This window comes from Symsagittifera roscoffensis, chromosome 1 (assembly GCF_963678635.1).
Source record: "Symsagittifera roscoffensis chromosome 1, txSymRosc1.1, whole genome shotgun sequence".
In the NCBI taxonomy this organism is placed as follows: domain Eukaryota; kingdom Metazoa; phylum Xenacoelomorpha; order Acoela; family Convolutidae; genus Symsagittifera; species Symsagittifera roscoffensis.
The window spans coordinates 24,221,335-24,246,341 of NC_087062.1; the positions used below are offsets into that span (position 1 = coordinate 24,221,335).

At 35.5% G+C, this 25,007-nt stretch overlaps 2 protein-coding genes across 3 annotated transcripts in view; one reads left to right on the forward strand and one right to left on the reverse strand.

The window, feature by feature from the left end:
• Positions 1 to 25,007, forward strand: part of LOC134841641 (dnaJ homolog subfamily C member 13-like) — a 554,774-nt gene that overhangs the window by 518,516 nt on the left and 11,251 nt on the right. For both annotated transcript variants that reach the window (XM_063857677.1, XM_063857685.1), the window contains exons 11-28: positions 1,418 to 1,497; positions 2,062 to 2,219; positions 7,291 to 7,390; positions 7,592 to 7,886; positions 12,692 to 12,857; positions 13,108 to 13,344; positions 14,213 to 14,411; positions 14,518 to 15,226; positions 15,391 to 15,611; positions 16,434 to 16,616; positions 16,918 to 17,484; positions 17,716 to 17,854; positions 18,029 to 18,282; positions 18,547 to 18,669; positions 20,696 to 20,878; positions 21,077 to 21,380; positions 23,792 to 23,949; positions 24,174 to 24,425. In XM_063857677.1, the coding sequence (XP_063713747.1) occupies positions 1,418 to 1,497; positions 2,062 to 2,219; positions 7,291 to 7,390; positions 7,592 to 7,886; positions 12,692 to 12,857; positions 13,108 to 13,344; positions 14,213 to 14,411; positions 14,518 to 15,226; positions 15,391 to 15,611; positions 16,434 to 16,616; positions 16,918 to 17,484; positions 17,716 to 17,854; positions 18,029 to 18,282; positions 18,547 to 18,669; positions 20,696 to 20,878; positions 21,077 to 21,380; positions 23,792 to 23,949; positions 24,174 to 24,425 (4,328 nt within the window). The remainder of the gene's footprint in view (positions 1 to 1,417; positions 1,498 to 2,061; positions 2,220 to 7,290; positions 7,391 to 7,591; positions 7,887 to 12,691; positions 12,858 to 13,107; positions 13,345 to 14,212; positions 14,412 to 14,517; positions 15,227 to 15,390; positions 15,612 to 16,433; positions 16,617 to 16,917; positions 17,485 to 17,715; positions 17,855 to 18,028; positions 18,283 to 18,546; positions 18,670 to 20,695; positions 20,879 to 21,076; positions 21,381 to 23,791; positions 23,950 to 24,173; positions 24,426 to 25,007) is intronic.
• Positions 1 to 25,007, reverse strand: part of LOC134841795 (DNA replication complex GINS protein SLD5-like) — a 493,875-nt gene that overhangs the window by 243,972 nt on the left and 224,896 nt on the right. The window lies entirely within an intron of this gene.

Here is a 25,007-nt window from a genome sequence, read left to right on the forward strand (position 1 = left end):
CTACAAAAACAACACGGGTGTCCGTCAGCATCGGGCATTTTCTCCCATCAAGGGTCCAATTCGGCTCAGAGTGCGCGCATTAAGCAGGAAGCGACGTTTTCTGTGCAAGGGAAAAAGCTGTCGGTTAGGATCAATCGGGCTCAAACAAATAACAAAGCGAAAGGAAACTCTAATATGGAGAAAGCAAAACTTTGTTACTTTTGTGGAAACAGGTTTTCTGCTAATCATAAACAAAGCTGTCCAGCTAGAAATGTAACTTGTCGGAACTGTGGTAAGAAGGGACATTTTGCCAAATGTTGTAATTCCAAAAACGTAGCGAATGTAGAAGTCGAGTCGGACGAGACTACGGAGGAAAACTGTAATTTCGTCACGTCTGATAGCGAATCAGAATTTGCAGTTCTGGCGGTAGACGAGACTAGACCTATGGTCGAATCTGTGAAGAAGTTGGAAGTTGTCAATGCAGCTTCGGTAAATTACGTTGTATTCAGATCACATTTCGTTGTGGCAAAACTTCATTGTGGCAAAAAAAAGTCTTAAAGTATTGATGCACTAAGGTATATATGCATTTTTTGAGTTCAATTGAAATTCATCTGCTGAAAGTGACGTAAATAGCACTCTTCAAAATCAAACGTGCAAACGGCGCGAAAAAACGTGAATGATTTCTGGCTTCGAAAGTGGAATATAATTTTTAGATTTCTAGTGGAATAAAAACTTTGGGTTAATGTTATCAAAAAATCGCCAATCATAAATCATTCTAGAAATTCGAAGAGCTTAAAGGGCATCTATTTTTTTCTTTGAAATTTGAAAGTGGAGATTTTTTCAACAAATTCAGTGTTTTTTTGTTTACTTGCGTTCATTACTCTTCCGCTCTTCGATTGGCTTTGTTTATTTCTCTGGTAGGCATGACGAACGTTCAAATTTGACTTCAATTCATAAAAGGACCAATTTAGTTTGAAATGGATGCGACCAGGGTTGGGAATGTTTTAAAACAAGGAAAAAAAACAAGTTTTTAAACAGAAAATAAAAAACAGTGTTAACTTTTATCGCAAAAAAACTAGCATTGTCTGGGAGTCCGACCGCTGCGATAGGGGTGTGAGCCGCCTTCCCTTATTAAATCGGCTCAATCTCTACAAAGCGGCACACCGGATCATCTTAAACGTTTCGTAGCAAAAAGAAAAGATGATTATCTGACTCATATTTTTCTTGCCGCATATCTTTGAGAGCATCAGTGTGAGGGCAGAAAGTTAGAACTGAATGAACTGTTAAAAAAACATTAAAACTTAATTTTTATTTTAAAAAATACGCTGTTTAATTGATTTTTTCAATATGTAACGTTTTTTCCCAACCCTGGATGCGACTATTCCTCTATCGATATTTAATGAAAGAACAATTTCAATCGGCCATCTGTCTGTTGCAGGAAGGTCTTTCAAAATTGCAGTAGACCGATTCAATGCCAACATCAGCTACAATGGACTCTCAATGGCCAACCCATCAGACGTGAGTTTTTTTTATACTGCTGTCTTCATTTATCGGATTAGAAGAGCGTCTCATTTTATCCTCTGAAAGCTTGACTTTTATGGGTCAACTCAGCAACCAGCATTGTACATTACAATCTAGAATAATGATTTTACTTTCATAAATCCTATGTAAAATATCGAAATTCTGAATGCCTGTTGAAGCCAGCTGGACTTCAATGGGGGTTTGTGTTTGCTTTGAACACTCGACATGACGTATACACTCCCAAGGTCAAAAAAATATATATCCCCTTTTTATGTTAACCAGCTGTAGAATGTGTCCCGCTTAATGAAACCTCTAAAAGTTCTACGGAAACGCGAGCTATGAATCAGGAAACGCACATTTATAGAAACCAATTTGAGAACCCGAGAGTAAACAATTATAATAATATACAATTATAAAACTTTTGCTAGCTACGATGTCTAACATATAAGAATACTGTGGAAGTCTTATCGTAAATGCAAATGGATTAAAATGTTTTGAAGAAGAGACTGGGTTTGAAATCATAGAAAAACTATTGATTAACCAGTTTTATGATTTGTCTAGGCACGTGACAAATTAGTGCAAGCAGCATTGATAGCGTTGCTGGAAAAGGACGGAGATAATGACGTCACTCCGAAAGAAGATCTTCATGCGCAGTTCGGAGCCATCAGAAGACTAGTGGCATCCAAGCCAGGTTTCAACGCATTCGGACTCATGACTGGGTGAGCAGTCGCAAAAGTTTAAAACGAAGAGCAAAATTTCCGAAAAAAACCATCGCAGTGTTTTTACGACACATTTTTTGAGACCTGCAATTTGGTTGTTTTTGAGTCGATGAACGTAGTTCAGACTCTTATTACACTTGCGAAGCATAGTGTATTAGTACTACCTTTATTTTTTTCCAGTTTAAGCCGCAAATAAAAGTGCTACTTTTGATGGCACTTTGAATCGGTAGGCTGTGGTAGCAGTATTATATCAAATGTGCTTTGACATTTTATTAGTAAAAAGTCAGCACAGCTGATGCATTTTTAATTCATCAAATGAACCGAAAAAATTTATTTGTTTCAAATGGCAGTACAATGACAAAATGCTCTATTTCAGAAAATTTCCAACTCGAGATCGCAAATTTTTTGTAAATGCATAATTAATAAATGATTTGGCTTTATGCTTTCGAATTTATTACATGCAAAATTTTGTCTTTTTGTATTTGGCGCTTCTTTTGCTGCATCGAATTGGCAAATTTTAGCTGCGTTATTGGCGGCTTGTTTTGTTTTAAACATCCGTGGCTGAGTGGTTAGTGCGTGAGACTCAAATTTGCTAGGTTGCAGATTCGAATCCGACATGTAGCCGAGTTTTTTTGCTAATTCGAGGCTTATTTCTACTCTTTTTTATTTCACTCGATAGAGCTGCTCTTTGGTCGTGTTCTCGCAAGTGTTTGCGAAGCGCAGCTTGGCCTTTGTGTACAAGTCGCGATGATTTTTTAAAGTTTTTTCGGAAGTCTTAGAAATTTTTTAGGCTCAGATTCACTTTTCCGAGGTGTGACTTTTGATTTCTTTTGAAGTTCCTTTCATGTCCTTTGTTTAACAGAAGGCCATAAACCCAGTTTTCTCAGATTGGGTCAATTTTATCTCGAAAAAGTGTCACTCATAAATTCGTCTTCAAATTAAAAGAGGGCTAAGGACATATATTTTGTACTTTGAAGTTCGAAAGTTGAAGTTTTTTTTAAAGAAATAAATCAGTGTTTTTTGGGTCCTTGCGTTCTGACTCTTTTCGAACAACTGTGTTGGCTATGTTTGTTTATTTTTTTCGAAAAAATTCAATTTGATCAATTTTGCGAAAAAGTTTTGTATTCGAATACACTTGCTTCTCAATTAATAAAATTTCAAATTGCGCAAAAACATAAATGTTTATACTTCAGAAAACGGATTTCAAAATTTAAAATTCCTTGCAGAATAAAGTAGATATTTATTGAGCCTGTTTTCTCCAGATTGGGTTAGTTTTATGAAGAAAGTGTGACTCATAAAAAGATCGTTTTGGGGCAAAGTCGTTTTTTGAAAACGAAGAGAATTTTGAGATTCGAACATGTTTGAGATTCTCATAATGGTCGTGGGAATTTTTTTTTCGTTTTTGTTTTCAGGAAAAGTCCTGGAATGCTCTTATAACAAAAGAAGTGCTTACATACTTGTTAATGCAAAGATGAATGTACTTAGGTGTTAATGCAGTTTTGGGTTCAATTCTAGTTCATTTGCTAGAAGGAAGGCAAAATGAACTCCCAAATTTTGAAAGCTGAAATGGCACGAAAAAATGTGAGCAACTTCTAGTTTCGAAAGTGGTATTTAGTTTTTAGGTTTCCCAGCGTATTAAAAACTTTTGCTAATAATCCAGTTTTCTCAAACTTGGTTAATTTTATCAAAAAAGTGCTAATGATTGGTTGCCCTATATTTTTAGTTTACAAGTCAACTTTTTCTGTTTCTTTGCATTCATTTACTATTTTCTAACTTAATAAAAGTTAACCAATTGATTCAGTTTTTTTTAATTGGGCGAGTTTTATATAAAAAAAAGTGTTTTAGAAAAAAATGTGTTTTAGAAATTCAAAGAGCTTTAAGACCGTCTCTTTTTTCTTGGAAAATAAAAAGTTGATATTTTTTCAAAAAAAAAAACGAGTCAGTTTTATTTTTTGATTAATTGAGTTCATTCACGTTTTTAACTGTATGTTGGCTCTGCTCATTTCATATAGTATTGAATTGTTTTTTTCAGAAAAAAAGTTTTAAAATTTGTTTACGCCTAAATTTGATTTTTGCGTTTTGGCTTATGATTTTTTCAAGTTCACTTCATTACCTTGTTAAATTTTTTGTGGAGGCAAATTTTGTTATCGAACAGCAGAAGTGAAATGGTCAAAAAAACCTGAATAACTTCCATTTTCAAAACCGGGATTTAAATTACTGAATTACCAGCGGAGTAAAAAATACCCATTCAACCAGTTTTCTCTAAATGGGATCAGTTTACAAAGAAAAGTGCTAAACATAAATAGTTTTTGAAGCTCAAAAACGCTTCAACGTGTTTTTTTTCCTTCGAAATAATAACAATTTTTCAAAAATTTTCCAGCAAGTTTGTTTTCGGTCTCTTTGTTCTTCTAAACTTTTTCAACTGTCTGTTGTCAATGTTTTTAGTTTCACCGAGTTCATCAATTTTTTTCTATCTTTCTGTTGTCTATATTCGAAATGTCCTGTTTGTTCAGCTGTGATGATAGTTGCTTGCAGGAATATCATCTGTCTAGTTTGGATGTTTTAGTTTCTGGATAATCGAATCACAAAGGAATTAAGGCTTAGGAATTAAGACTTTCAATTTAGACGTGATATCATTTGTACAAGCAACCTAGTTTTTTTTGTCATTTAACTTTGGTTTCCTTTCAAGTTCAAGTCAAGTAAATTTGGAAAATTGAAATTTTAATCAAATTTAAATGGTAAGCAATTTACACATTTCAATGGCAAATTTCATATAGTTTTGAATTTTTTTTTCAGAAAAAAAAGTTTTAAAATTTGTTTACGTCCAAATTTTATTTTTGCGGTTTGGCTTATGATTTTTTTAAGTTCACTTCGTATACTTTGTTAAATTCTTTGTGAAGCCAAACTTTGCGGAGGCAAATTTTGTTATCGAACAGCAGAAGTGAAATGGTCAAGAAAAACCTGAATAACTTCTAGTTTCAAAGCCGGGATTCAAGTTACTAAATTACCAGCGGAGTAAAAAATACCCATTCAACCAGTTTTCTCTGAATGGGATAAGTTTACAAAGAAAAGTGCTAAACATAATTAGTTTTTGAAGCTCGAAAACGCTTCAACGTGGTATGTTTTTTCCTTCGAAATGTTAACAATTTTTCAAAAATTTTCCAGCAAGTTTGTTTTCGGTCTCTTTGTTCTTCTAAACTTTTTCAGCTGTCTGTTGGCAATGTTTTTAGCTTCACCGAGTTCATCAACTTCTTTCTAACTTTCTGTTGTCTACATTTTTATTCGAAACGTCCTGTTTGTTCAGCTGTGATGATAGTTGCTTGCAGGAATATCATCTGTCTAGTTTGACTGTTTTAGTTTCTGGATAATCGAATCACGAAGGAATTAAGGCTTAGGAATTAAGACTTTCAATTTAGACGTGATATTGTTTGTACAAGCAACCTAATTCCTAATTCCTTTCAAGTTCAAGTCAAGTCAATTTTGAAAATGGAACTTTTAAATAAATTTAAATGGTAAGCAAGTTACACATTGCAATGGCAAAAGTGACAATTGTCTAAGAAGTAGATTGATTTTCAGTTTTAAAAGGAGACTAGAAATCATCCCAGCGGAGCAAAAAAAATTAATGACAGATTGGGTTAGATTATGTGTTAATGGACGAAGTGAATACACCTATGTAAGTTGTTTTAAATGTCAATGAAAGAAGTAAAGGCATTTGTATGGGTCGTGATGATTAAGTTAAGTTTTTTGCGGTTTGGCTTTCGATTGATTTCAGTTCATTTCCTTTTCATTTCCCTTGTTAAAAGAATTTCAGTTAATTTCTCTTGTTAAAAGAAAGTCAAAATCCATTATAGAACATCAAAAGTGAAAAGGTCGCAGATCTACTTCTAATTTTGAAGATAATTATAATTTCTATGAGTCGATGAACGTAGCTCAAACTCTTATAAAGGTGCTGATAATTTTTTTTAGTTTCGGGAAAAACTCGAAAAATTTGTTCAGGCTCAATTATGATTTTTCGCTATTTGATTTTCAAGTTTTTTTGTAAGTTTTTTTCTTTGACGCTCGATGAAGGAGTTTGTTTTCCTTTTATAACAAACTTGTAGAAACGTTTGTTTCGAAAATGAAATTTAATTATCAGATTTACCAGCGAGATAAATTGTACATATTGATCCAGTTCTCAGTCCAGTTCTTTTTGGATCATTTTCTCAGAAAGCGCTAATCATAATTTTTTGTGAAATTCAAAGTGTTTTAATTGCATCTGTTTTTTATTTGAATTTCGAAATATGAATTTTCAAAAATTAAATCAGTTTTCTTTCTGTTTTCTTGAGTTCATTGCTCTTTTGCCAAATGTCAGTGGGCTATTTTTTATCTTTCTTGTCTTTTTGGACACCATTCCAACTGTCTGTTGCCTGATTTGAAATTTTTTTCGGGACATTTTTCTCCGAAAGATTTTTTCAAAGAAAGTACTGACGTATTTGTATTAGATGTTTTTTTTGGGCATCTGCTTTTTAAATAGATTTTTTACGGAAGAATCAGGTTTCATTTCAGGTTTCATTTCAACTTCAATTTGGGCTGGCTGTTTGGTCTTGACGAGTGTCTCTATACACGGGAAATATATGTTTGTTTTGTTCATAGCTATTCGCAAAGGCTTTCAAAGAATTCCTTCGCCTACTTGTTCAACTTTGCAACATCATGAATATGTTAACCTTAAATTTTCTAGTCTGTGGAGCCGCAAATTTCAAAGATTTGTTAGGTTTGTAGTGTTTGTCTAATCATGGTGGTTGAGGCTAAATAAAGTGCATTATTCAAAAGCCCTACTTTAAATCTAGGTTTGTGTGAAGCCTACCATACTAATGGTATTGGTAACATTGAATCCATACATTGATGAAAATGGACATTAGTTTTGGGTGTGGTGTCGGTAGTTAATTTTCACCCTAAATGCAATTATTTTTTGTAACGTTAATCAAATTGGAAAGAAAGTTTGGATTAGTACCGTTGAGCATAGAAATAATATAATTAATATCAACTGCTATTCTGTACATGTACATCAAATTAAATCCTGATTTTTTTTCAGTGTGAGGGAAAAACTGGGAAAGAAGGTGGTGAAAGCGTTGCGTCGAGCAGACAGTGGTGTCACTCATGCAGCTGTGGAAATGCTATGTGCACTCATGCAGGTTTGTTCTGAAAGATTTAGATGAATGTATTTGATTGTCTTGGAAAAGAAGAGTTCTCGATATCAAACTAGCACTGCGTCATTTTTAAGCTGACGCTTGAGTAAATCGTAATAGAGTTCGTTTGATCTTGCCTTCACTCTGTAATATGAAACCAGATGTAATTCAAAAATTGTCATGAGATTAGTGTGAGCCTATTCTTAGCCGATGCATGACAACTACGACTTGAAACAAGAGCAGAACAACAAGGCCTCCCTTCTAGCCTCCGACAAATTCGTCGACAGTCTCTTGGACCTCCTCTCGATCCACCTCTCCAGAGGCAGTGGTGCGCTAATCATAAGTGCACTGCTAGATTTCATCACGTACGCTTTGTGTGCACCCTACAGTGAAACTACGGATGGTGCTACATTCGATAAGCTATTGGACAAAGTGGCCAAGTTGGGCAGAATCATTTTCAAACTATTCCAACATCCATCCATGTCAATCACAAAAAGTGCAGGTTAGTGCTGTTGCAAAAATAAATCAATAAAAAAGACAAATTAAAAAATTTTGTTTTTAGTCATGAACGTAGTGAATACTCTTATATAGGTCTTGGTGATTTTTTTTGGGAACAAGTCTTGAAGTTTGTTCAGGCTAAAATTTGATTGTTCGCGGTTGGACTTAATTTTTTTTAAGTTCAAAGGAAGGCAACGTCAACTATCGAACAGCAAAAGCGTAAATGTCACGAAAAATATGATCTACTTCTAGTTTCGAAATGATATTTTGATTTTCCAGAATAAAAGATTTAGCTATGATCCAGTTGTCTCAAATTGGGTTATTTTTATCAAAACAGTGTCAATCATATTTTGCTCTTGAAATTCAACGAGCGTTTGGGCATATATTATTGTTCCGACTTTCGATACGAAAGTAACGGAATATTTGTGCTCGGGTGGGTTTTTTTTCTTCAGACAAATTTCGACTTTTTAACTAGCCATTTTTGACGGAATTTTTTTTTAGATCATTCGAAAGGTATTGTTGCACTGAGCTCAAATTTGAAAAGATATTTCACCTGTGATCATTTTTCGTAAAGTTACGGGGGTTTAAAGATTGCCATTTTGGCCAATTTGGGACAATTAACGCGCGATATATTTCGCGCTATTAACGCGTAAGCGGAGAGTTAATCCGTCTTAGAAATCGTTCCAAATTGGTTAAAAGAAGCTTATGTACCATAATTGATTTGTTACAAGGAGCGAAATCTATCCTTTTGTACTTTGTATGGTGTGTGGGGGGATGATTTTTATACAAAAATTTTCAAATTTAAGAAAAAAAATTTTCATTTTTTTTATTTCATTTAATTTTTTTATGTTATTGCTGCTGCTCCATAAACCTTAAAAGGCAGTCGGAACATTCAGGGCTTCGCCTTGATACGAGCAGTCTTGTTTTACTTGAAATTGTACAATTGAAGTTTTTTTGTTTTCTTGCGTTCATTGATTCTTTTATAACGGTGTGTTGTTAGTTTTACTTTTACTGCTCAAGTTACAGCCTAAAAAACTGACAATATGCTTTTATATTAACTTAAAAGAATGTATGAACACAGACTGATCGTTATGCTCGTTACCAGATATGCTCATTTTCGGAATTTTTCTTAATCGGTGTCGAATAGTTGTTGGTACATAAATATTAAAAACCATAAATTTTAGACAGTATCACAAATCAAGTGGTTTTATTTGAGTAGTGCGAACTTAATACGACCAAATAGATTGTCGCAATTCAATTTGGAATGGGTGTATAGTGTGGAACAGTTGGCCATGCTTGAATAAATTGCGTTATGCTTCTAGTATCACAAATAAATTCTGCACAGAGCGCATAAATTAGTCCAGAGCCTTGGCGAATTGGAAATTTTTGAGGCCCCAGAACTTGACAAAAAATGATCAGAGCAAAGCGTTGTGTGATAGTAGGATACAACTTTTTCTTAAACCAAGTTGCAATTAAAAGTCGCATTGCCAATATAAGGCCACGTGCTTTGACATTTGATTCGTTATTATTTAAAACAAAGGGCTCTTTTTTAAATCATCCATTGAAGCGAAAAAAGTCTTTTGTTTCACACAACAGTGCCCTATTAATAACTCAGAAATTTTCCAAATCAGTAGGTTTGACAAAATTTGGCTGTACGCTTTTCAATTTTTCAATTTTCAATATCCGATATTGCAATGTTTAATTTTTTTTTTGGTTTTCCAGTTCAAGTTCAATGTTTATTTCATCAAGTTTGAATTTAGCAACTCAATAGTGGGATGTTGTCAGGGTTTTCCCAGCTTTTGCGATTCTGGCCTCCATATATGAATAACCAAAACCTTTTAATTTACGAGATACGGCCATTTTCGAGATTTTTCAAAATTTTCTAGAAAATGTTTGAAATTGTACCCACTAGTTGGGTGCTGTCAGGGTACTTTCATGGGTTGCAAATCTTGCCTCCAAATTTCACTTCTCAAACCGTTGTAGTTTTCGAGATGTGATGATTTCGAAAATTTTTCAGAGAACTTAGATTATATAAAATTCACAAATTTTGAAGTTCTAATCTCTATATTGAGGCTTTGTCAGGGTACTCTCAGGAGTTGCAAGTTTTGCGTCTAAATATGACTGCTCAAAACCCAGATATGACATTTTTGGGATTTTTTCGAAAAAATTTCCGAAAACTTGACTTGAAACTTTTTTCAAAACTTGAAATTCCTTAACTGAGTTGTGGCTCTCAGAGTAACCTCAGGGGTTAAGAATGCCCAAATCTTTTTAGTTAATGAGATGCGACGATTTTTGTAATTTTCAGAAAACTTATAATTACATAATTGCAAAAATTGAAATTTTCAATCCTGTAGTTGTGTGCTGTCACAGTACTGTCAAGGATTGTGAATATTGCCTTCAAATAAGACAGCTCAAATCTTGGAAATTTTCGAGATGTGACATTTCATCTGGTTTTCAAAAAAATATATCTTTTTTTAGAAAAGATAAGTTTGAAGTTTCTCAAAGTTTGAATTTCCCAACGTTGTAGCTGGGTACTGTAAGAGTACTATCACGGGTGGCAAATCTTGCTTCCATTTGCGACTGCTCGGTTGCTTTTAATTTCCGAGATGCGACGTTTTTTAGTTCATTTTGAGTTTTTCATGGAACTTTTCACAAAAATTTATGGTTTTTCAAAATTTGTATTAAAAAACTTGCAAAATTTGTAATTACGAATTTAGCAACTCAATTGGGTGCTGTCAGAGTAAACTCAAAGTATGCCGATCTTTTTTCAATATATGCGGTTTTTTATGAGTTGTTTAAAATTCGAAGCACCGGAGGTGCGTTAAACGCTAGTTACTTTGATGCTTGTGGGGAACCTAATTAAAGTTATGGGATTTTTCTGATGATTTTTCTAAAATTTCATATTACCAATCAATTAAATTGTTCGAAAAATGAACGCAAATCGCTCTCAAATTACGCAAGTGAAAACGGCGCGAAAACACGAGTTTTCAGCGGAATATCAGTTATCTATTGATCCAGTTTTTTCTGATTGGGTTAGTTGTATCAAAAATGTGTCAATCATTGGCTTCTGGACATTCAAAGAGATTAAAAATAATGTATTTTCCACCGAGTTTTTTTTCGGTTTCTGTGAATTTTTGACACTTTTTTATTTTTCTGTGTGCTACGGTTTTTCGTTTCCCTTTTTGAAGAAATTGATGGAATGTTTCGGTATGGTATTGTCAGACTTTCGCATTATTCAGACAAAATTTGGCATTCAAATCAGCCGTCAGAATTTTCACTGCATCTGAAATATTATGATGTCATGAGCTTAAATTTAAAAACTTGTTTCAACCGGGACTATTTTTCGTTAAGTTATGAGGGTTTGGTAAATACCAACATAGGATAATTAATGGAGCTATTTACCAGTTTTCTAATAACGGGTAGCGTCTGCGGTTAATAAATTTGTTGCAAATTGCATTGATATAACTTAATGATCCAAATAACTTCCTACAAGATGAAGTAATAACTTCTTACAAGATGAGAAGTTTTTCAATTTGTACTTGATATTGCGTGCGAAGGGAAAGCTTCTGGGCTTTAATCTGATTCAAGCAGTATTGTTCTGTATTTACGTTGCTCGATGGAAATATTGGCTTTTTTCGTCTTTTAAATAGACTATCAGTTTTGGTTAGGCTTATGTGAGGTAAATACTCGAAATTGCAAGCTCATCCTTTCAATTAATGTTTGAATTGTGATTGCAGCGCAGACAGGTTAGGAATCAAATAAAAACATAGTACATGGTTGTGTGATTTTTATCATATTGAAACCTTCTTAGCCAAGGTTCGAGCTGATTTGAAAGATTCTGAAAGTTTCCCCGGTGCTGAGAAAAACCGCTGATCTGATTCTTTTTTCGCTCGTGACACTTCATCTATTTCTTTCCATCATTGCCTCCGGTGTCTCCTCTTTATCGTCGCTGGCTATTTCATTTCGCAAAAGGACATTTGAATTGTCATTTAAATTGATTAAACCCTTTTTTGCATAACTTGCGTACTCTCACCTCCGTAAAAAAATCGACAAAAATCTATTCAGTTTGAGTATTACACCTACGGACTAGTGAGCATTAGTGTTATAGTACGAGTATTTTTTCTAACCTTTTTTCGAATAGTAATAAATTAACACAGTTGATACATTTTAAATTCATCAAAGGAACCGAAACAAGTTATTTGTTTCAAACAACATAACAATACTTTAAACTCGATTACAGAAACTTTCTAACTCAATATCTTCTAAGAGCAATTTTTTTGGAATGCATAATTTATACATCATGTGGTTTTATGCATTGCGATTTGTTACATGCAAAGTTAGTGTGGAGGCCTTCAGTTTGTTATAATCCAAATTATTACTTGCAAAATTGAGTCTATTTGTAATCGGTGCCACTTTTGCAGAATGGTATTGGCAATTTGTTAACATATGTAGCTGCTTTATTTGTGACTAGTGTTTGACGGTTGTTAAGCGTTCGTGGCCCATGCGTAGCAAAGTTTTACTAATTCGAGGCTTTTTCTCTCCTTTCGTATTTCACTTTATAAAAAGTGCTTTTTGTCGTTTTCCTGCTAGTGTTTGCGGAGCGCAGCTTAACCTCTGTGTTTATAGTTGTGTTCCGAAGTTGTTACTGCGTTCGAAACCTCTGTTACTTGCACAGAAGTCGGGTATTTTTTCTAAAGACGGACGAAATAATTTGATTTCTCATCGACCGCATACATATTCGAACACGATAATGATTAAATCTAAAAAAAATCGACAATATCTCGAGGTGAGTCGAATTTATTTCGGCAGGTATGATCATGCGAGCTCTGATAGAGGAAGGAACAGAGACTAACGCCAGACACATGCAGGAGTTGGCACTTGCGGAAGGTGCATTTCCTAAGCATTTGCTGACAGCACTGTTCACTGATATCACACCTGGTGCGAGAGGAGTGGACCGGAAAATGCTGGCGTCAAGGTTAGAATTTATAATGATAAACCATTGTTTAATGATTATAGGAGATTATCCGGGTTACGAAGAAAAAGAATCAGATTAATTAAATAAAGTTGTTCGAATCCTTGCAGATACGCAGAGTGGTACCGAACCGAATCATGTACAATTTATGAATTGAGTATTCATGCGTTATGTACCACTAATTTGTAAACGTTGAAAATTCTTTAATCTCTGTTTAATTGGTACAAGATACTAACTGACTTTTTTTTTACAGACAACTGAGTCGCTACTTGATCGGGCTGTGGTACACAGGCAACGATGAGGCCCTAGATCTCCTGAAGAGGATATTCCCAGCGGGACTCTTGTCTTTCCTCCTGTCAGACGAGACACCGCCCTCGAATGAATTCGAGCTACTTTTGGTCAGACCGGACAATTTGAAGGTGGCACAGGAGCAGAGCTCCAAGCCAAAGAAACTCATCAACATTAACATTCCGACACATGAAGTAGAAAGGTAGCTTCAACGTTTGATAACATTTGAATGAAACTGCACGAATGGTACTTGTGAAGTGTTGTACTTTTTCTGGTGGCGAGTTAAGCTTCGGGACACTCTAGCTGGCTTCTTCATTAAAGCGAATTGCATTTCTACTGCCTACCGTAGATTGATGTTAAATATCAATTTTGACGAAATTTGCCGTTTTCGTTTCCACTTTTTGGTTGCCTCAGTGATGATGGTTTTCGAACAAGTTTACCACATTAAAAAAATTTTCCCCAATTTTTTTTTGGAGTCAATGAACGTAGCTCAGATTCTTCTATGGGTCGTGATGATTTTTTTTTCAGGAAGTCTTGAAATATGTTCAGGCTCAAATTTTATTTTTCGCAGTTTGGCTTGATTTCTTTTTAAGTTCAGTTCATTTCATTTGTTGAAAGGAAGGCAAACTCTAATATCGAACAGAAAATGTGTAAAAGTCACGAAAAACGTGATCGACTTCTAGTTTCGATTCTAGTTTCGAAGTGGATTTTGATTTTCAAATTTCCCAGCTGAAATAAAAATTTTCTTATTTATCCAGTTTTCTCAAGCTGGGTTAATGTTATCAAAAAAGCACCAATCATAAATTTTTCTTGAAATTCAGACAACTATTTTCTTTGACATTCGAAAGCTGAATCTTTAAAGTCAGTATTTATTTTCTGTTTTTTTTTTGCGTTCATTGGCTGTTTTTTAACTGTCATTGACTAATGCTGTAGAACAATGCCAGTAAAGCTTCCAGTCGTTGGAAACTGAGTTTACGCTTGAAAAAAGCACGTTTCTCGACTTCTGTGACGCTGCTGCGAAACATTAATTAATGAATGTGTGATGGGTTTCAAGTTGCATATGGCTTCAGGTATCTCTCCCACTGGAAAGGCAAGCTGGGCATTCCTCCTTCTGCAGGCGGTGGCCTGAACCAGAAGAGTTCAGAGGAGAACCGACCGATTGTGTTGAGGAGGAGGAGACAAAGGGTGAAGGCGGGTGAGAACTGGGCCCTGTTCTACTACAACTTCAACCAGGACCACCAGATATCTAACCTTATCTGGAACCACAAGGTAACCAGCATTGAAAACACTCATTGCCTTCTTTTGCTTGTAATCTGAATTTTTTTTCTCGTTCTAGGGAATCCAAAAAGTTGTTTTCCAACTGATTGCTTTTTAGACTAGAGAAGAAGTTCGCGAGACACTCGAGAATGAACTGAGAGCATTCACGACCGACACAGAATTGTCGGCAAATGAGAACATTGCTTGGAACCACAGGGAGTTCCAAGTGCGCTACACGTGTCTTGCAGAAGAGATCAAAATCGGAGACTATTTCTTAAGGGTTCTCTTAGACGAAAGTGAAGACAAACTATTTTTCCAGAGCCCCTATGATTTCTTCAACGATCTCTATCATCGATTTTTGACATCGCAGAGAAGCGATATGCGGTGCATTTGTCTGCAAGCGATGACAATTGTATATAGAAAATGCCATACAGACATTGGTCCTTTCAACGACACTCAGTTTATTTTCCAGAACTTAGAGAAAACAAATGAGCGAGGCGAGCGAGATCGATTGGTGCAGTTTATCGAGGCTTTGATGAATAATGAGCGAAACGCGAAGCTACTATTGGACTGTAACGGAGTCAAAGTGTTGGTAGAACTGTTGACCTTAGCTCATTTGCATACAACGAGAGCCACGGTGCCTTTGCAGTCGAATTTGATCGAAGCTTCCCCTGAAATGACTGGAGGCGCTTCGAGCGAGAAAGAGTGGTTCTATACTCAAACTGATAACAAGAAGCAGGGGCCAATCTCATTTGAAGATGTGAAAGAAATGTTCAGCAAAGGATCTTTTGACTCGAAGACGAAATTCTGGGCCCAAGGGATGGAAGGTACGTCCAATAGTTACGAATTCAAATACTTTTATTTCGCATAAATGAAATAAGTTTAATATGCACTCGTGTGCCGTCAAGATTTGAGCTGAATTCATGTTATTTGCCAAAAAGATCTGAAAATTCTTTTTTTTCTGTATTTGGCTAAAAATATTTTTTCCAAGGTTGGAAGACGATGAGAAATATCTCGCAGTTGAAGTGGGCAATATTGGCCAATGACCAGGCAGTGATGAATGAGTCGGAGCTGTGTGTGAGAGTGTTGAACATCCTGAATAAGATATGCTCCCTCTACAGCAGCAGAGATGCAGCAGGAGCTGTCATCAGGCCTCTGCCAAGGATCAGACGAATGCTGTCGGAGCCAGCCAACTTGCCTCACCTCGTGCAGGTAGGTTCTCAAACTCGTATTTTTATGACTGTTAAAACTGATTAGCGTTAGTTAGCTGTAAAAATGAAGACTACCGGTTTAAAATATAGTTGTACGGAAATGACAGGAAGAATTTCGTCCCTTGTATTTAAAATTTAAAATCTGAAAAAATATTTAGGGAAAACTGACGGAAAGTTTTTGAATAATTGTTAAAGTTCTATTTAAGTAGATCCTCAATAGACGCAAACAGTATTTTTTCTAGCATATACTAGTAAAACATCTTAAGAATTACAAATTTTCAGCAGTACTGATCTGTTGGTAAGTTGCTGTAAGATATACATGTGATAATATTAAGCGTCGATGAACGTAGTTCAGACTCTTATATGGGTCGCGATGATTTTTTAAAAAAAATTTTCAGGAAAAGTCATGAATTATGTTCAGACTCAAATTTGATTTTTCGCAGTTTGAATTTAAGTTTTTTTTTAGTTCAATTCATTTCTTCTGTTAAGAGCAAGGCAAACTCCAATATCGAAAACCAAAAGTGTAAAGGTCACGAAAAAATGATCGATTTCTAGTTTCGAAACTAGAATTTAGTTTTCAGATTTCCCAGCGAAATAAAAAAACTTACCTTTCAATCCAGTTTTTTCAAGTTCAGTCAATTTAAGTAAAAAGTGTCAGTTAAAAATTGTTCTAGAAATTCAAAGAGCTTTAAGTGCATCAATTTTTTTCTTCAAGTCAGTATTTTTTTCTGTTTACTTGCGTTCATTGACTCTTTTCCAACTGTCTGTTGGCTGTGTTTACATATGACATATACACGGGATAAGTGAGCTTGATCTATTTTAGTTGTTGCTGACATTCGATCCAGTGATAGTGGAAAAGACTGTGTACCTGGTGCATAACATCATGCTAGACAACCCACTGGTGTCCCGACTCTACACCTCCGGCCTCTTCTTCTTCATACTCATGTACACTGGATCCAACATCCTCCCCATCTCAGAACTGCTTCATTACACGCACACCAAACAGGCAGGGACTTAGAAATATCAAAAAATTAATGTCTATCAGGAGTCTATACTACAAAATCAGTTTGATTTGGACCTTCGATTTTGGCACGGAGTTGATCTGTTTTTTTTGTGACGAGGTTTGGTTTCAAGTTACCACTTTTGTGAGACCGAAACAATCGTGATATGTTAACATTTTGTTTGAAAATTGTCAAAAGTGATTAAATAAGCAATTTCGTAGATTAAAAAATTTTCGTAGTTTGATTTGATAATATTTTTCTGATTGTCCTGTTGTTTGCGATATGTAATTATGTTTCTGCTGCCAGGCATTCAGAGCAGTGGATGACACAAATTCCGACGTCATGAGAACCAGCATATTGGGAGCCCTCTTGCCGCATGCAATGGTTTATTTCTTGGAGAACCACGGTGCTAATCAATTTGCAACTGTGTTCCTCGGAGAATACGACACACCAGAAGCGATCTGGTCCAACTCTATGAGACAACACTTGATCTTGAAGATCGCTCAACATATTGCTGACTTTTCGCCACGATTGAGAAGTAATAACAAAGCAGTTTATCAGTACTGCTCGTTGCCAGTTGTTTTCTATCCGCAGTTGCAAGGAGAATTGTTCGTCAACATTTTCTACCTGAGAAACTTTTGTAACACCCAAAAGTTTCCGAATTGGAATGTTGGGGATCCAGTGGCGCTTCTAAGAGACTGTTTGGATACATGGAGGAAGGAGGTTGCGAAGAAGCCTGGGTCGTTTAACGAGAAGGAGGCGTTTGAGAAACTAGGTCTGACTCCGGGTCAAGAGTACACTGAGAGCGAAGTGAGAAGAGCGTACTTCAAATTGGCTCAGAAATATCACCCGGACAAGAATCCAGAAGGAAGAGTAAGTATCTTTTTGTGAATTTGTTTTCTTCGCTCAATCAACTTCTTATGTACCGTTTTTTCTCGAGCTGGACAGTTAATTTTGGCAACTAGCAAATATTGGGTCCTGTATCGCAATGTTTTTGTGGTCGGGTATCATATGATATTAATTTTAATAGCGGGTTTTGTAACCCCTTTTTTGCTAATAATGATCCGAATGAAGTGCAAATATTGACTTTGATTCTTATTCCAGGAGATCTTTGAGGAAGTAAATACTGCGTACGAATTCTTGTGTCAAAGGAGAGCAAACAGTATCTCAGATGGACCCAACCCAGTACACATTGACTTGCTGCTGAAAACACAGAGCATCCTATTCAACAACTACTCACAAGGTATACTGATTTACACGTCGAGGTCACAATTAAAAGCATGCTAAAGGAGAAAAATTTGATCTTTATCAGTCGAGAATTATTTTTTATTCTCACTATGCAACCGCCATAGCAAAAAGTATTTCTTATCTTGCGTGTTCAGTGTGGATACTCAATATTTGAAGTTTGTTTTATTAGAACTGCAGCCTTACAAATATGCGGGATACCCGAATCTCCTGGCCACTATCCAAATGGAGATCCAGGACGAAGCTCTGTACGCCAGAGAACTGCCTCTGCTGCCCTCAGCCACAGAACTGGCATATCAAACAGTCCACTGTTCTGCCCTGAATGCGGAGGAACTGCGAAGAGAGCATGGATTATTAATACTCAGGGATGCCATGCTGAAGTGCTTCACAGCTGTGACAAAAGACTCAAAAGTAGAAGAATTCCAGGTAAAGTTTGCCAAGAAGTTAGACGTGCAATGTTTCATTGTTCGATACGAGTCTTGCCAACAAATCACATCGTCTGTGAAACGTAGCAATTTAAATCCTGTCACCGTATGTGAAATTGAATGTTTAGAAGACAAGTTCAATTTTTGAGATACGTTAAAACAAAAATATCGGTCATTCTGCAAGTTTTGAACGATATTTTCTAAGTTTGTGGGGCAATCATATAGATGAACATCCCTTGAAAAACGTGTTGTTTTGACGATTCAGGTGCAAGTGTGTAAGAACGTGATCATGTGTTTCACTGTGGCAGCCCAGTTCGAAGACAGTAGGAAGGAGCTGTTAGAAATGCCAGCAGTGGTCAACAACCTCTGTCGTCTCATGGCTATTCAGGTAGGTTGTTTATCAAATGAAATCGACAAACGTTTCTCGCAAGGACCAAAACCACGATAGTTGGCTTTATTTTTTTCATCAGTAGGTCATTTCTTATGCCCGAAGATCTTATAATTTGTTTTCTCCACATATCAACATTTCCACTGTTAAGCCTCAGTGAAAAAAAGGAAACAAACGAAACTCGGAAATGAAACTGTTTTTAAAGAGTCATGAACGTAGTGAAGACTCTTAGTAAGGTCTTGGTGATTTTTTTATCAGGAAAAAGTGTTAAAGTTTGTTCACGCTCACTTTTGATTTTTCGCGGTTTGACTTATGATTTCTTTTTAAGTTGACTTCATTTCCTTTGTTAAAATGCAACCAAACTCCACAGCAAAAGAAAAAGGTTGCGAAAAAAATGACCGACTTAGTTTTGAAAGTGAATTCTTATTTTCAATTTTGTCAGCTTAATAAAAATTTTATTTTACTTGCGTAATTACTCATTTCCAATCTTCGATAGGCTATGTTTTTTTTTCATTGCACTTTATAGCTGCTTTTTTTCGTGGTCTCGTAAGTGTTTGATAAGAAAATATTCGCCTCTGTGTAAATGCTGGATTCGGATTGGAGGAAAATTCCCAACGTAGAACCAAGATTAAATCCCCCAGCGGCTTTGAGGAGAAGTTAACTTGGTCCAAGATTAAAGTTTAAAGATTTTCAACTGATACATTTTTTTCTCTAAAACTCAGTTGAAAGTTTTTCTCTAAAGAACAGTAGTTTCTCTGCGTCCTTGAATTCTTTGGTTTTCCTAACTGTCTGTTGATTATGTATTATCTAGAGTAATGAACGTAGTGAAGATTCTTATATAGGTTTTGCTGATGTTTTTTTGTTTTTTTTTCCGGAAAAAGTTAAAATATTGATGCACTTAGGTATATATGCACTTTTCGAGTTCATTGAAATTCATCTACTGAAAGTGACGTAAATAGTACTCTCCAAATACAAACGTGCAAATGGCGCAAAAATTCGTGAACGATTTCTTGTTTCAAAAGTGGTATTTAGTTTTTATATTTCCAGCGGAATAAAAACTTAACCTGCTGATCCAGTTTTCTCAAATTGGTTTAATTTTTATCAAAAGGGTTTCAATCATAAATTGATCTGGAAATTCAAAGAGCTTTAATGTCACCTTTTTTTGAAAATTTGAAAGTTGATATCTCAAAAAATTCAGTATTTTTTTCTTTTTATTTGCGTTCATTGAGTCTTTTAATACATAATTTTTTTGAAATTCGAAAAATATGTTTTTCAAAAGTAAGTCAGTTTTTTTTTGTTTCCTGACGTTCATGGCTTTTTTCCAACTGTCTGTGGTATGTTTTATATAACTAAATCCTTTCCAACGTATTCATGGAGACGTTGCGAAATGTTTTACATATGTGGTGAGGATATAATTAGTCAGAATTATATATTTAATAGGCAGCTCAGTTCGATCAACTTCAGGTTCGTTTTATTATGGGCTAAGTTATTTGAATAGGTAGTTACTGGGCAACATTATTTAATTACTGTATTGTTTAAATAACAGCATCTTTTAAGAGTAATGAACGTAGTGAATACGTTTATATAGGTCTTGCTGATTTTTTTGTTAAGGATAAAGTCTTAAAATATTAATGCACTTAGGTATATATGCTTTGTTTTGAGTTCAATTGAAATCTGCCGAAATTGACGTATATAGCACTCTCCAAATACGAACGCGCAAATGGCGCGAAAATTCGTGAACGAATTCTAGTTTCGAAAGTGGGATTTAATTTTTAGATTTCCAGCGGACTAAAAACTTTACCTGTTGATCCAGTTTTCTCAAGTTGGGTTACTGTTATCAAAAAAGCGCCAATCATAAATTGTTCTGGAAATTGAAAGAGCTTAAAGGGCATCTATTTTTAAGAGTAATGAACGTAGTGAAGACTCTTATATAGGTCTTGCTGATTTTTTTTTCAGGAAAAAGTCTTCATATTTTTTCAACAAAGTCAGCTTGATTAAAATAATATGCACTCGAGAACTGTTTCAGCATCTATCGACTCTGTGCATTGAGGCGTGCAAGTGTGCGGGAGTGTTTGCAAGGGACTCCCTGCTGCAGTCATCTCTGGTGGAGAGTGGGGTTTTGTGGCATCTGTTGCTATTCCTCTTCAATTACGACTACACGCTGGATGAGGCTACAGGAATTAATGCTGATGCTGCCACACACGAAACGGTACGACGAGCAGTGACTTGTTGGTTTAAGGGATGTTAATTAACATGTATTTTCTCCACTGAATTTAACAGTATATGGAAAGTCAAAAAACCACACCATATTGATTCCTCTTGGTTTAAATAGAGTTGAAAAACATTTATAGAACAAAATAACTGGATTTATTCCGAGGTGTTATCAGTTTTGGTTTTAATTTTACAGGAAATCAAGAACCGAGTTGCCAAGAAATCAGTGAGCGCCTTAAGAAAGCTTGCCGGATTCGGAGGCTGTGTCAGAAGACCTTCAAACATGAGGAAGAAGAAATCCCACTACTCTTTGGCAATGAGTTCGGGAGATGCAGGAAACATGCAACAGCAGATGATTGCGAATAGTCCCGAAATTGGATCGCCCAATGGCGAGGGTGTTGGAGGTGTGGCGAATGGAACTGCAATGACCAATGGAGGTCCGATGTCGAATGGTCAGGGTGTTGGATCGGGACCTCAAGAGGAAGAGTTGATGTCAGGGGGTAGGTAGTGATCGAGAGAATTAATATGTTGTGTAAAAAAGATGACCTGTTGTTACGCAATCCTTATGAAATGCCGCTGAAACACCAAAAAATCAGCTCAACGCTGTTTTTTTTTGAATTTATTAAAAATCACTTACAGTAGTGGAGACTCTTATATAGGTCTTGGTGGTTTTTTTTTATCAGGAAAAAATCTTAAACTTTGTTCACGCAAAAATTTGATTTTTTTTGTTTGACTTTGATTTTTTTCAAGTTTAGTTTGTTTCCTTTGTTAAAATGAAGACAAACTCCTCTATCGAACAGCAAAAGTGTGAAGGTAGCCAAAAACGTGATCGACTACTAGTTTCGAAAGTGAATATTATTTTTCAGATTTCCCAGCGGAATAAAAAAAATTAGCTATTGATCCAGTTTTTATCAAATTGGGTTAATTTTTTTATCAAAAAGTTGCAAATCATGAATTGGTCTTGCAATTCAAAAGTATATATATTTTTTCTTTGAAATTCGAAAGTTTTTTCAAGTCAATTTTATCCCGTGTTTTATTGGGTGCATTGACTTTTTTCCAACTGTCTCTTGGCTATGTTTTTAATTTCCGAATCATATGTTTTCAAAGCAGTTCTTGTTTCTTTTTGATATGTATGTACGTAAGTTTTTCTTTTTTAGAAGGTTTTTGGTATTCATCTCAATTCCTGTTTCCCGCCCTTTTTCAACCGATCTATTTTATTCATCTTAGTAGTGAACTTGAGTGAGCGTTAGTGTTATTCTATTTTTCTTTTTTTTTCTAACCTAAGTCGCAACTATTGGTGCCACTTTTGGGGCACCTTTATGGCTCTTTGATATCATCTGCTTTGACATTCGAATAATAATAACTTAACCTAAGTCGCAAATATTAGTGTTCATTTTGCAAGTGTTCTTTTTATGGAAGTATGTGCATAAGATCAATAACCAGCTATTAAGTACAGCCAATTCTAAGGATATTAACACATTTTTTTATTACAAGTAGCACTCTAGCTTCAAGGTATCATGGATATGTAGCGTAGAGGTAGGGAAGGAGACCTGCAACAAAATAAAAGGGTTCGAACCTGGGCAGGGTCGGATGTTTTAATTAACTTTTTCGTATACTAGTCGAACTGTGTCCGCTATGTAAATTGAGGCATATTGGTTGGTAAGTTTCTTTTTTCAAATTGAATGATTATGCGGCATAATTGGCTTGCGTCATTTAGCAATTATGTAGGCTCATAATTAGCTTGCGTCACTTAAGAAATTATTTAGACTCAAAGTGATACTCATTGGCTTTTTGCAGTACCATTATCGGTCATATTTTTGCTTGTATGCCAAGTGCAACTTCGCCTGTGTAAATTCATCAAATGAACTGAAAAAAAGTTATTTGTTTCAAACAACATAACATTGATAAAAAAACTCGATTTTAGAATTTTTCTAACTGAGTATATCTAGCAGTTTGTTGAAATACATAATTTGGCTTTATGCTCTTCAATCTATTACATGCAAAATTAGTGAGGATGCCTTCAGTTTGTGATATTTCAAACTTTTCCTTGCAAAATTGTGTCTTTTTATTCGGTGCCATTTTTGCTGCAAAGAATCGGCAATTTGTTAGGATAGGTAGCTGCTTTATTTGTGTTCCGATGCTGATTTTTCTGTCTATTGTCTGGACATGTTTTTTCTTCAATATCTTCATTCATTTTAATAGATCTAGTTGCATCACAAGTGCGAAGCTCCGCTGCGCCTCTGTTTAAAATTTTAGTGGACTTTTTTAAAGTCGACCAAGTTCAATTTCCGAGCTCTCCAAAAACACCTATTTTGACAAGTACTTCAGAAGAAACATCATGTCACAAAGCGTCCCCCCCAAATTTGCCCCTGCCAATTGACTTTGGATTCTTGACCGTTTTTTGGTTTTCTTGAGTTTATTTCTAACTTGTGTTTACGCTGCGCAGGGTTCAATTTGTATAAAAAACATTGTTTTCAGCCTATCAGAACTAAGGATTGTGTATTTTGACATGCTGCATGAAATTACAATTCAACTTGATTTTTGAAATGGTTACTTTAAGGAGGAAATGGTTTTACATGATCCCTCAGAAAATGAACTTTTAAATCAACCAGAAAGAGGCTCAAAATGTCACATAATTAATGATACTTAAAAGGGGTCTTTCTAATCTTGCCTGATTTAGAGGTGGCTTAAACGTAGGAAAATTTTAGGCGCTGCATTTTTGAATCCATGAAATTAACAGCCGAAGATGTGATCTCCATAAAAATAGGTGTAAGGTGATTATAGTATGACCGTTCTTATTTATTCCTGTGCGTAGAAACTTACCTCAACATCTGCTTTTTTCGATTATATGAGACCCGTGAAGCCGCTCCGTTGAAATACGCTACTTGTAAAAAGATGTAGATTAATTCAGGTACTGGAGGCGAAGGCAGTGGGGATGAAATTGTCGATGATGGATTCGAAAATGACGACGGAATCGAGTATCCTGAGAATGCCACTGTGCGAGCATGCATTAGTGCACTGCTCACTCCCTATCTGTACCGATGCATGGTAGAAAAGTCAGATTATGAGGTAAGAATTTTTAAAATTAGTTCAGATCCTTGAGCTCAGATCTGAAGGTTTTTCCTTTCTGCATATTGCTAGAACAAAATTGTTAATGTATCTGGAAAATTTAAACAGTTCTGGAAAAAATGTTATGAGTATAAACGACTTGTAGGGTTTTATATCTGAAATGAGGTGAATGTCGGATGCTATTTTCAACTTAATAAGGGTTCAAGAAATCTGTTTTATTGCAGTTCCTAAAACTACTGAATGGAAATACAGAGAATCCATACTTGATCTGGGACAACGGAACCCGAACCGAACTCCTGGAGTACATCAAGAGGAATCAACATGAGATGTTGCGGACGGGAGAATGCGATGCCAGTTTTGGCTCTGATTTCGTCTTCTCATGTCATCGGGAGGAGCTGGTTGTGGGAGATATATACGTGAGAGTGTATAATGAGCAGCCCACTTTCCAACTGGAAGACGCAAAGACGTTTGCTAAGGTCAGTAGTTGGGTTTTTTAATTTGAATTTTTTTTGCAAGATTCTAGACATAAAAAACGAATACTTGCAGTACAACTGTATAATCTTTAAATGGGCCACTTAATTTATAAGAGTAATGAACGTAGAGAGGACTCTTATATAGGCCTTGCTGATTTTTTTTTGTTTTTTTTTTCAGGAAAAAATTTTAATTTTTGTTCACGCTCAGTTTTGATTTTTCGCGGTTTGACTTGTGATTTCTTTTTGAGTTCAATGGATTTCCATTGTTAAAAGGAAGGCAAACTCCACTATCGAACAGCAAATTTTTGAAAATGGAAATAAATTATTAGATTTCCCAGCTGAGATTTTCATTCGAAAGATGAGATTTTTCAGAAAACAAGTCTGTAGTTTTTTTTCTGCTTACTTGCATTCATTGACTCTTTTCCGACTATCTGTTGGTTTTGTTATGATTTTGGTTTTTTATTTTAGTTTAAACCGTTTATACTATAATTACACTATCATAGTGCAGCTTTTTTTTTCAACCTAAGTCGCAAGTATAAGTGCTACTTTTGGTGGCTCTTTTAAGCAGTAAGCTACCTTAGCAGA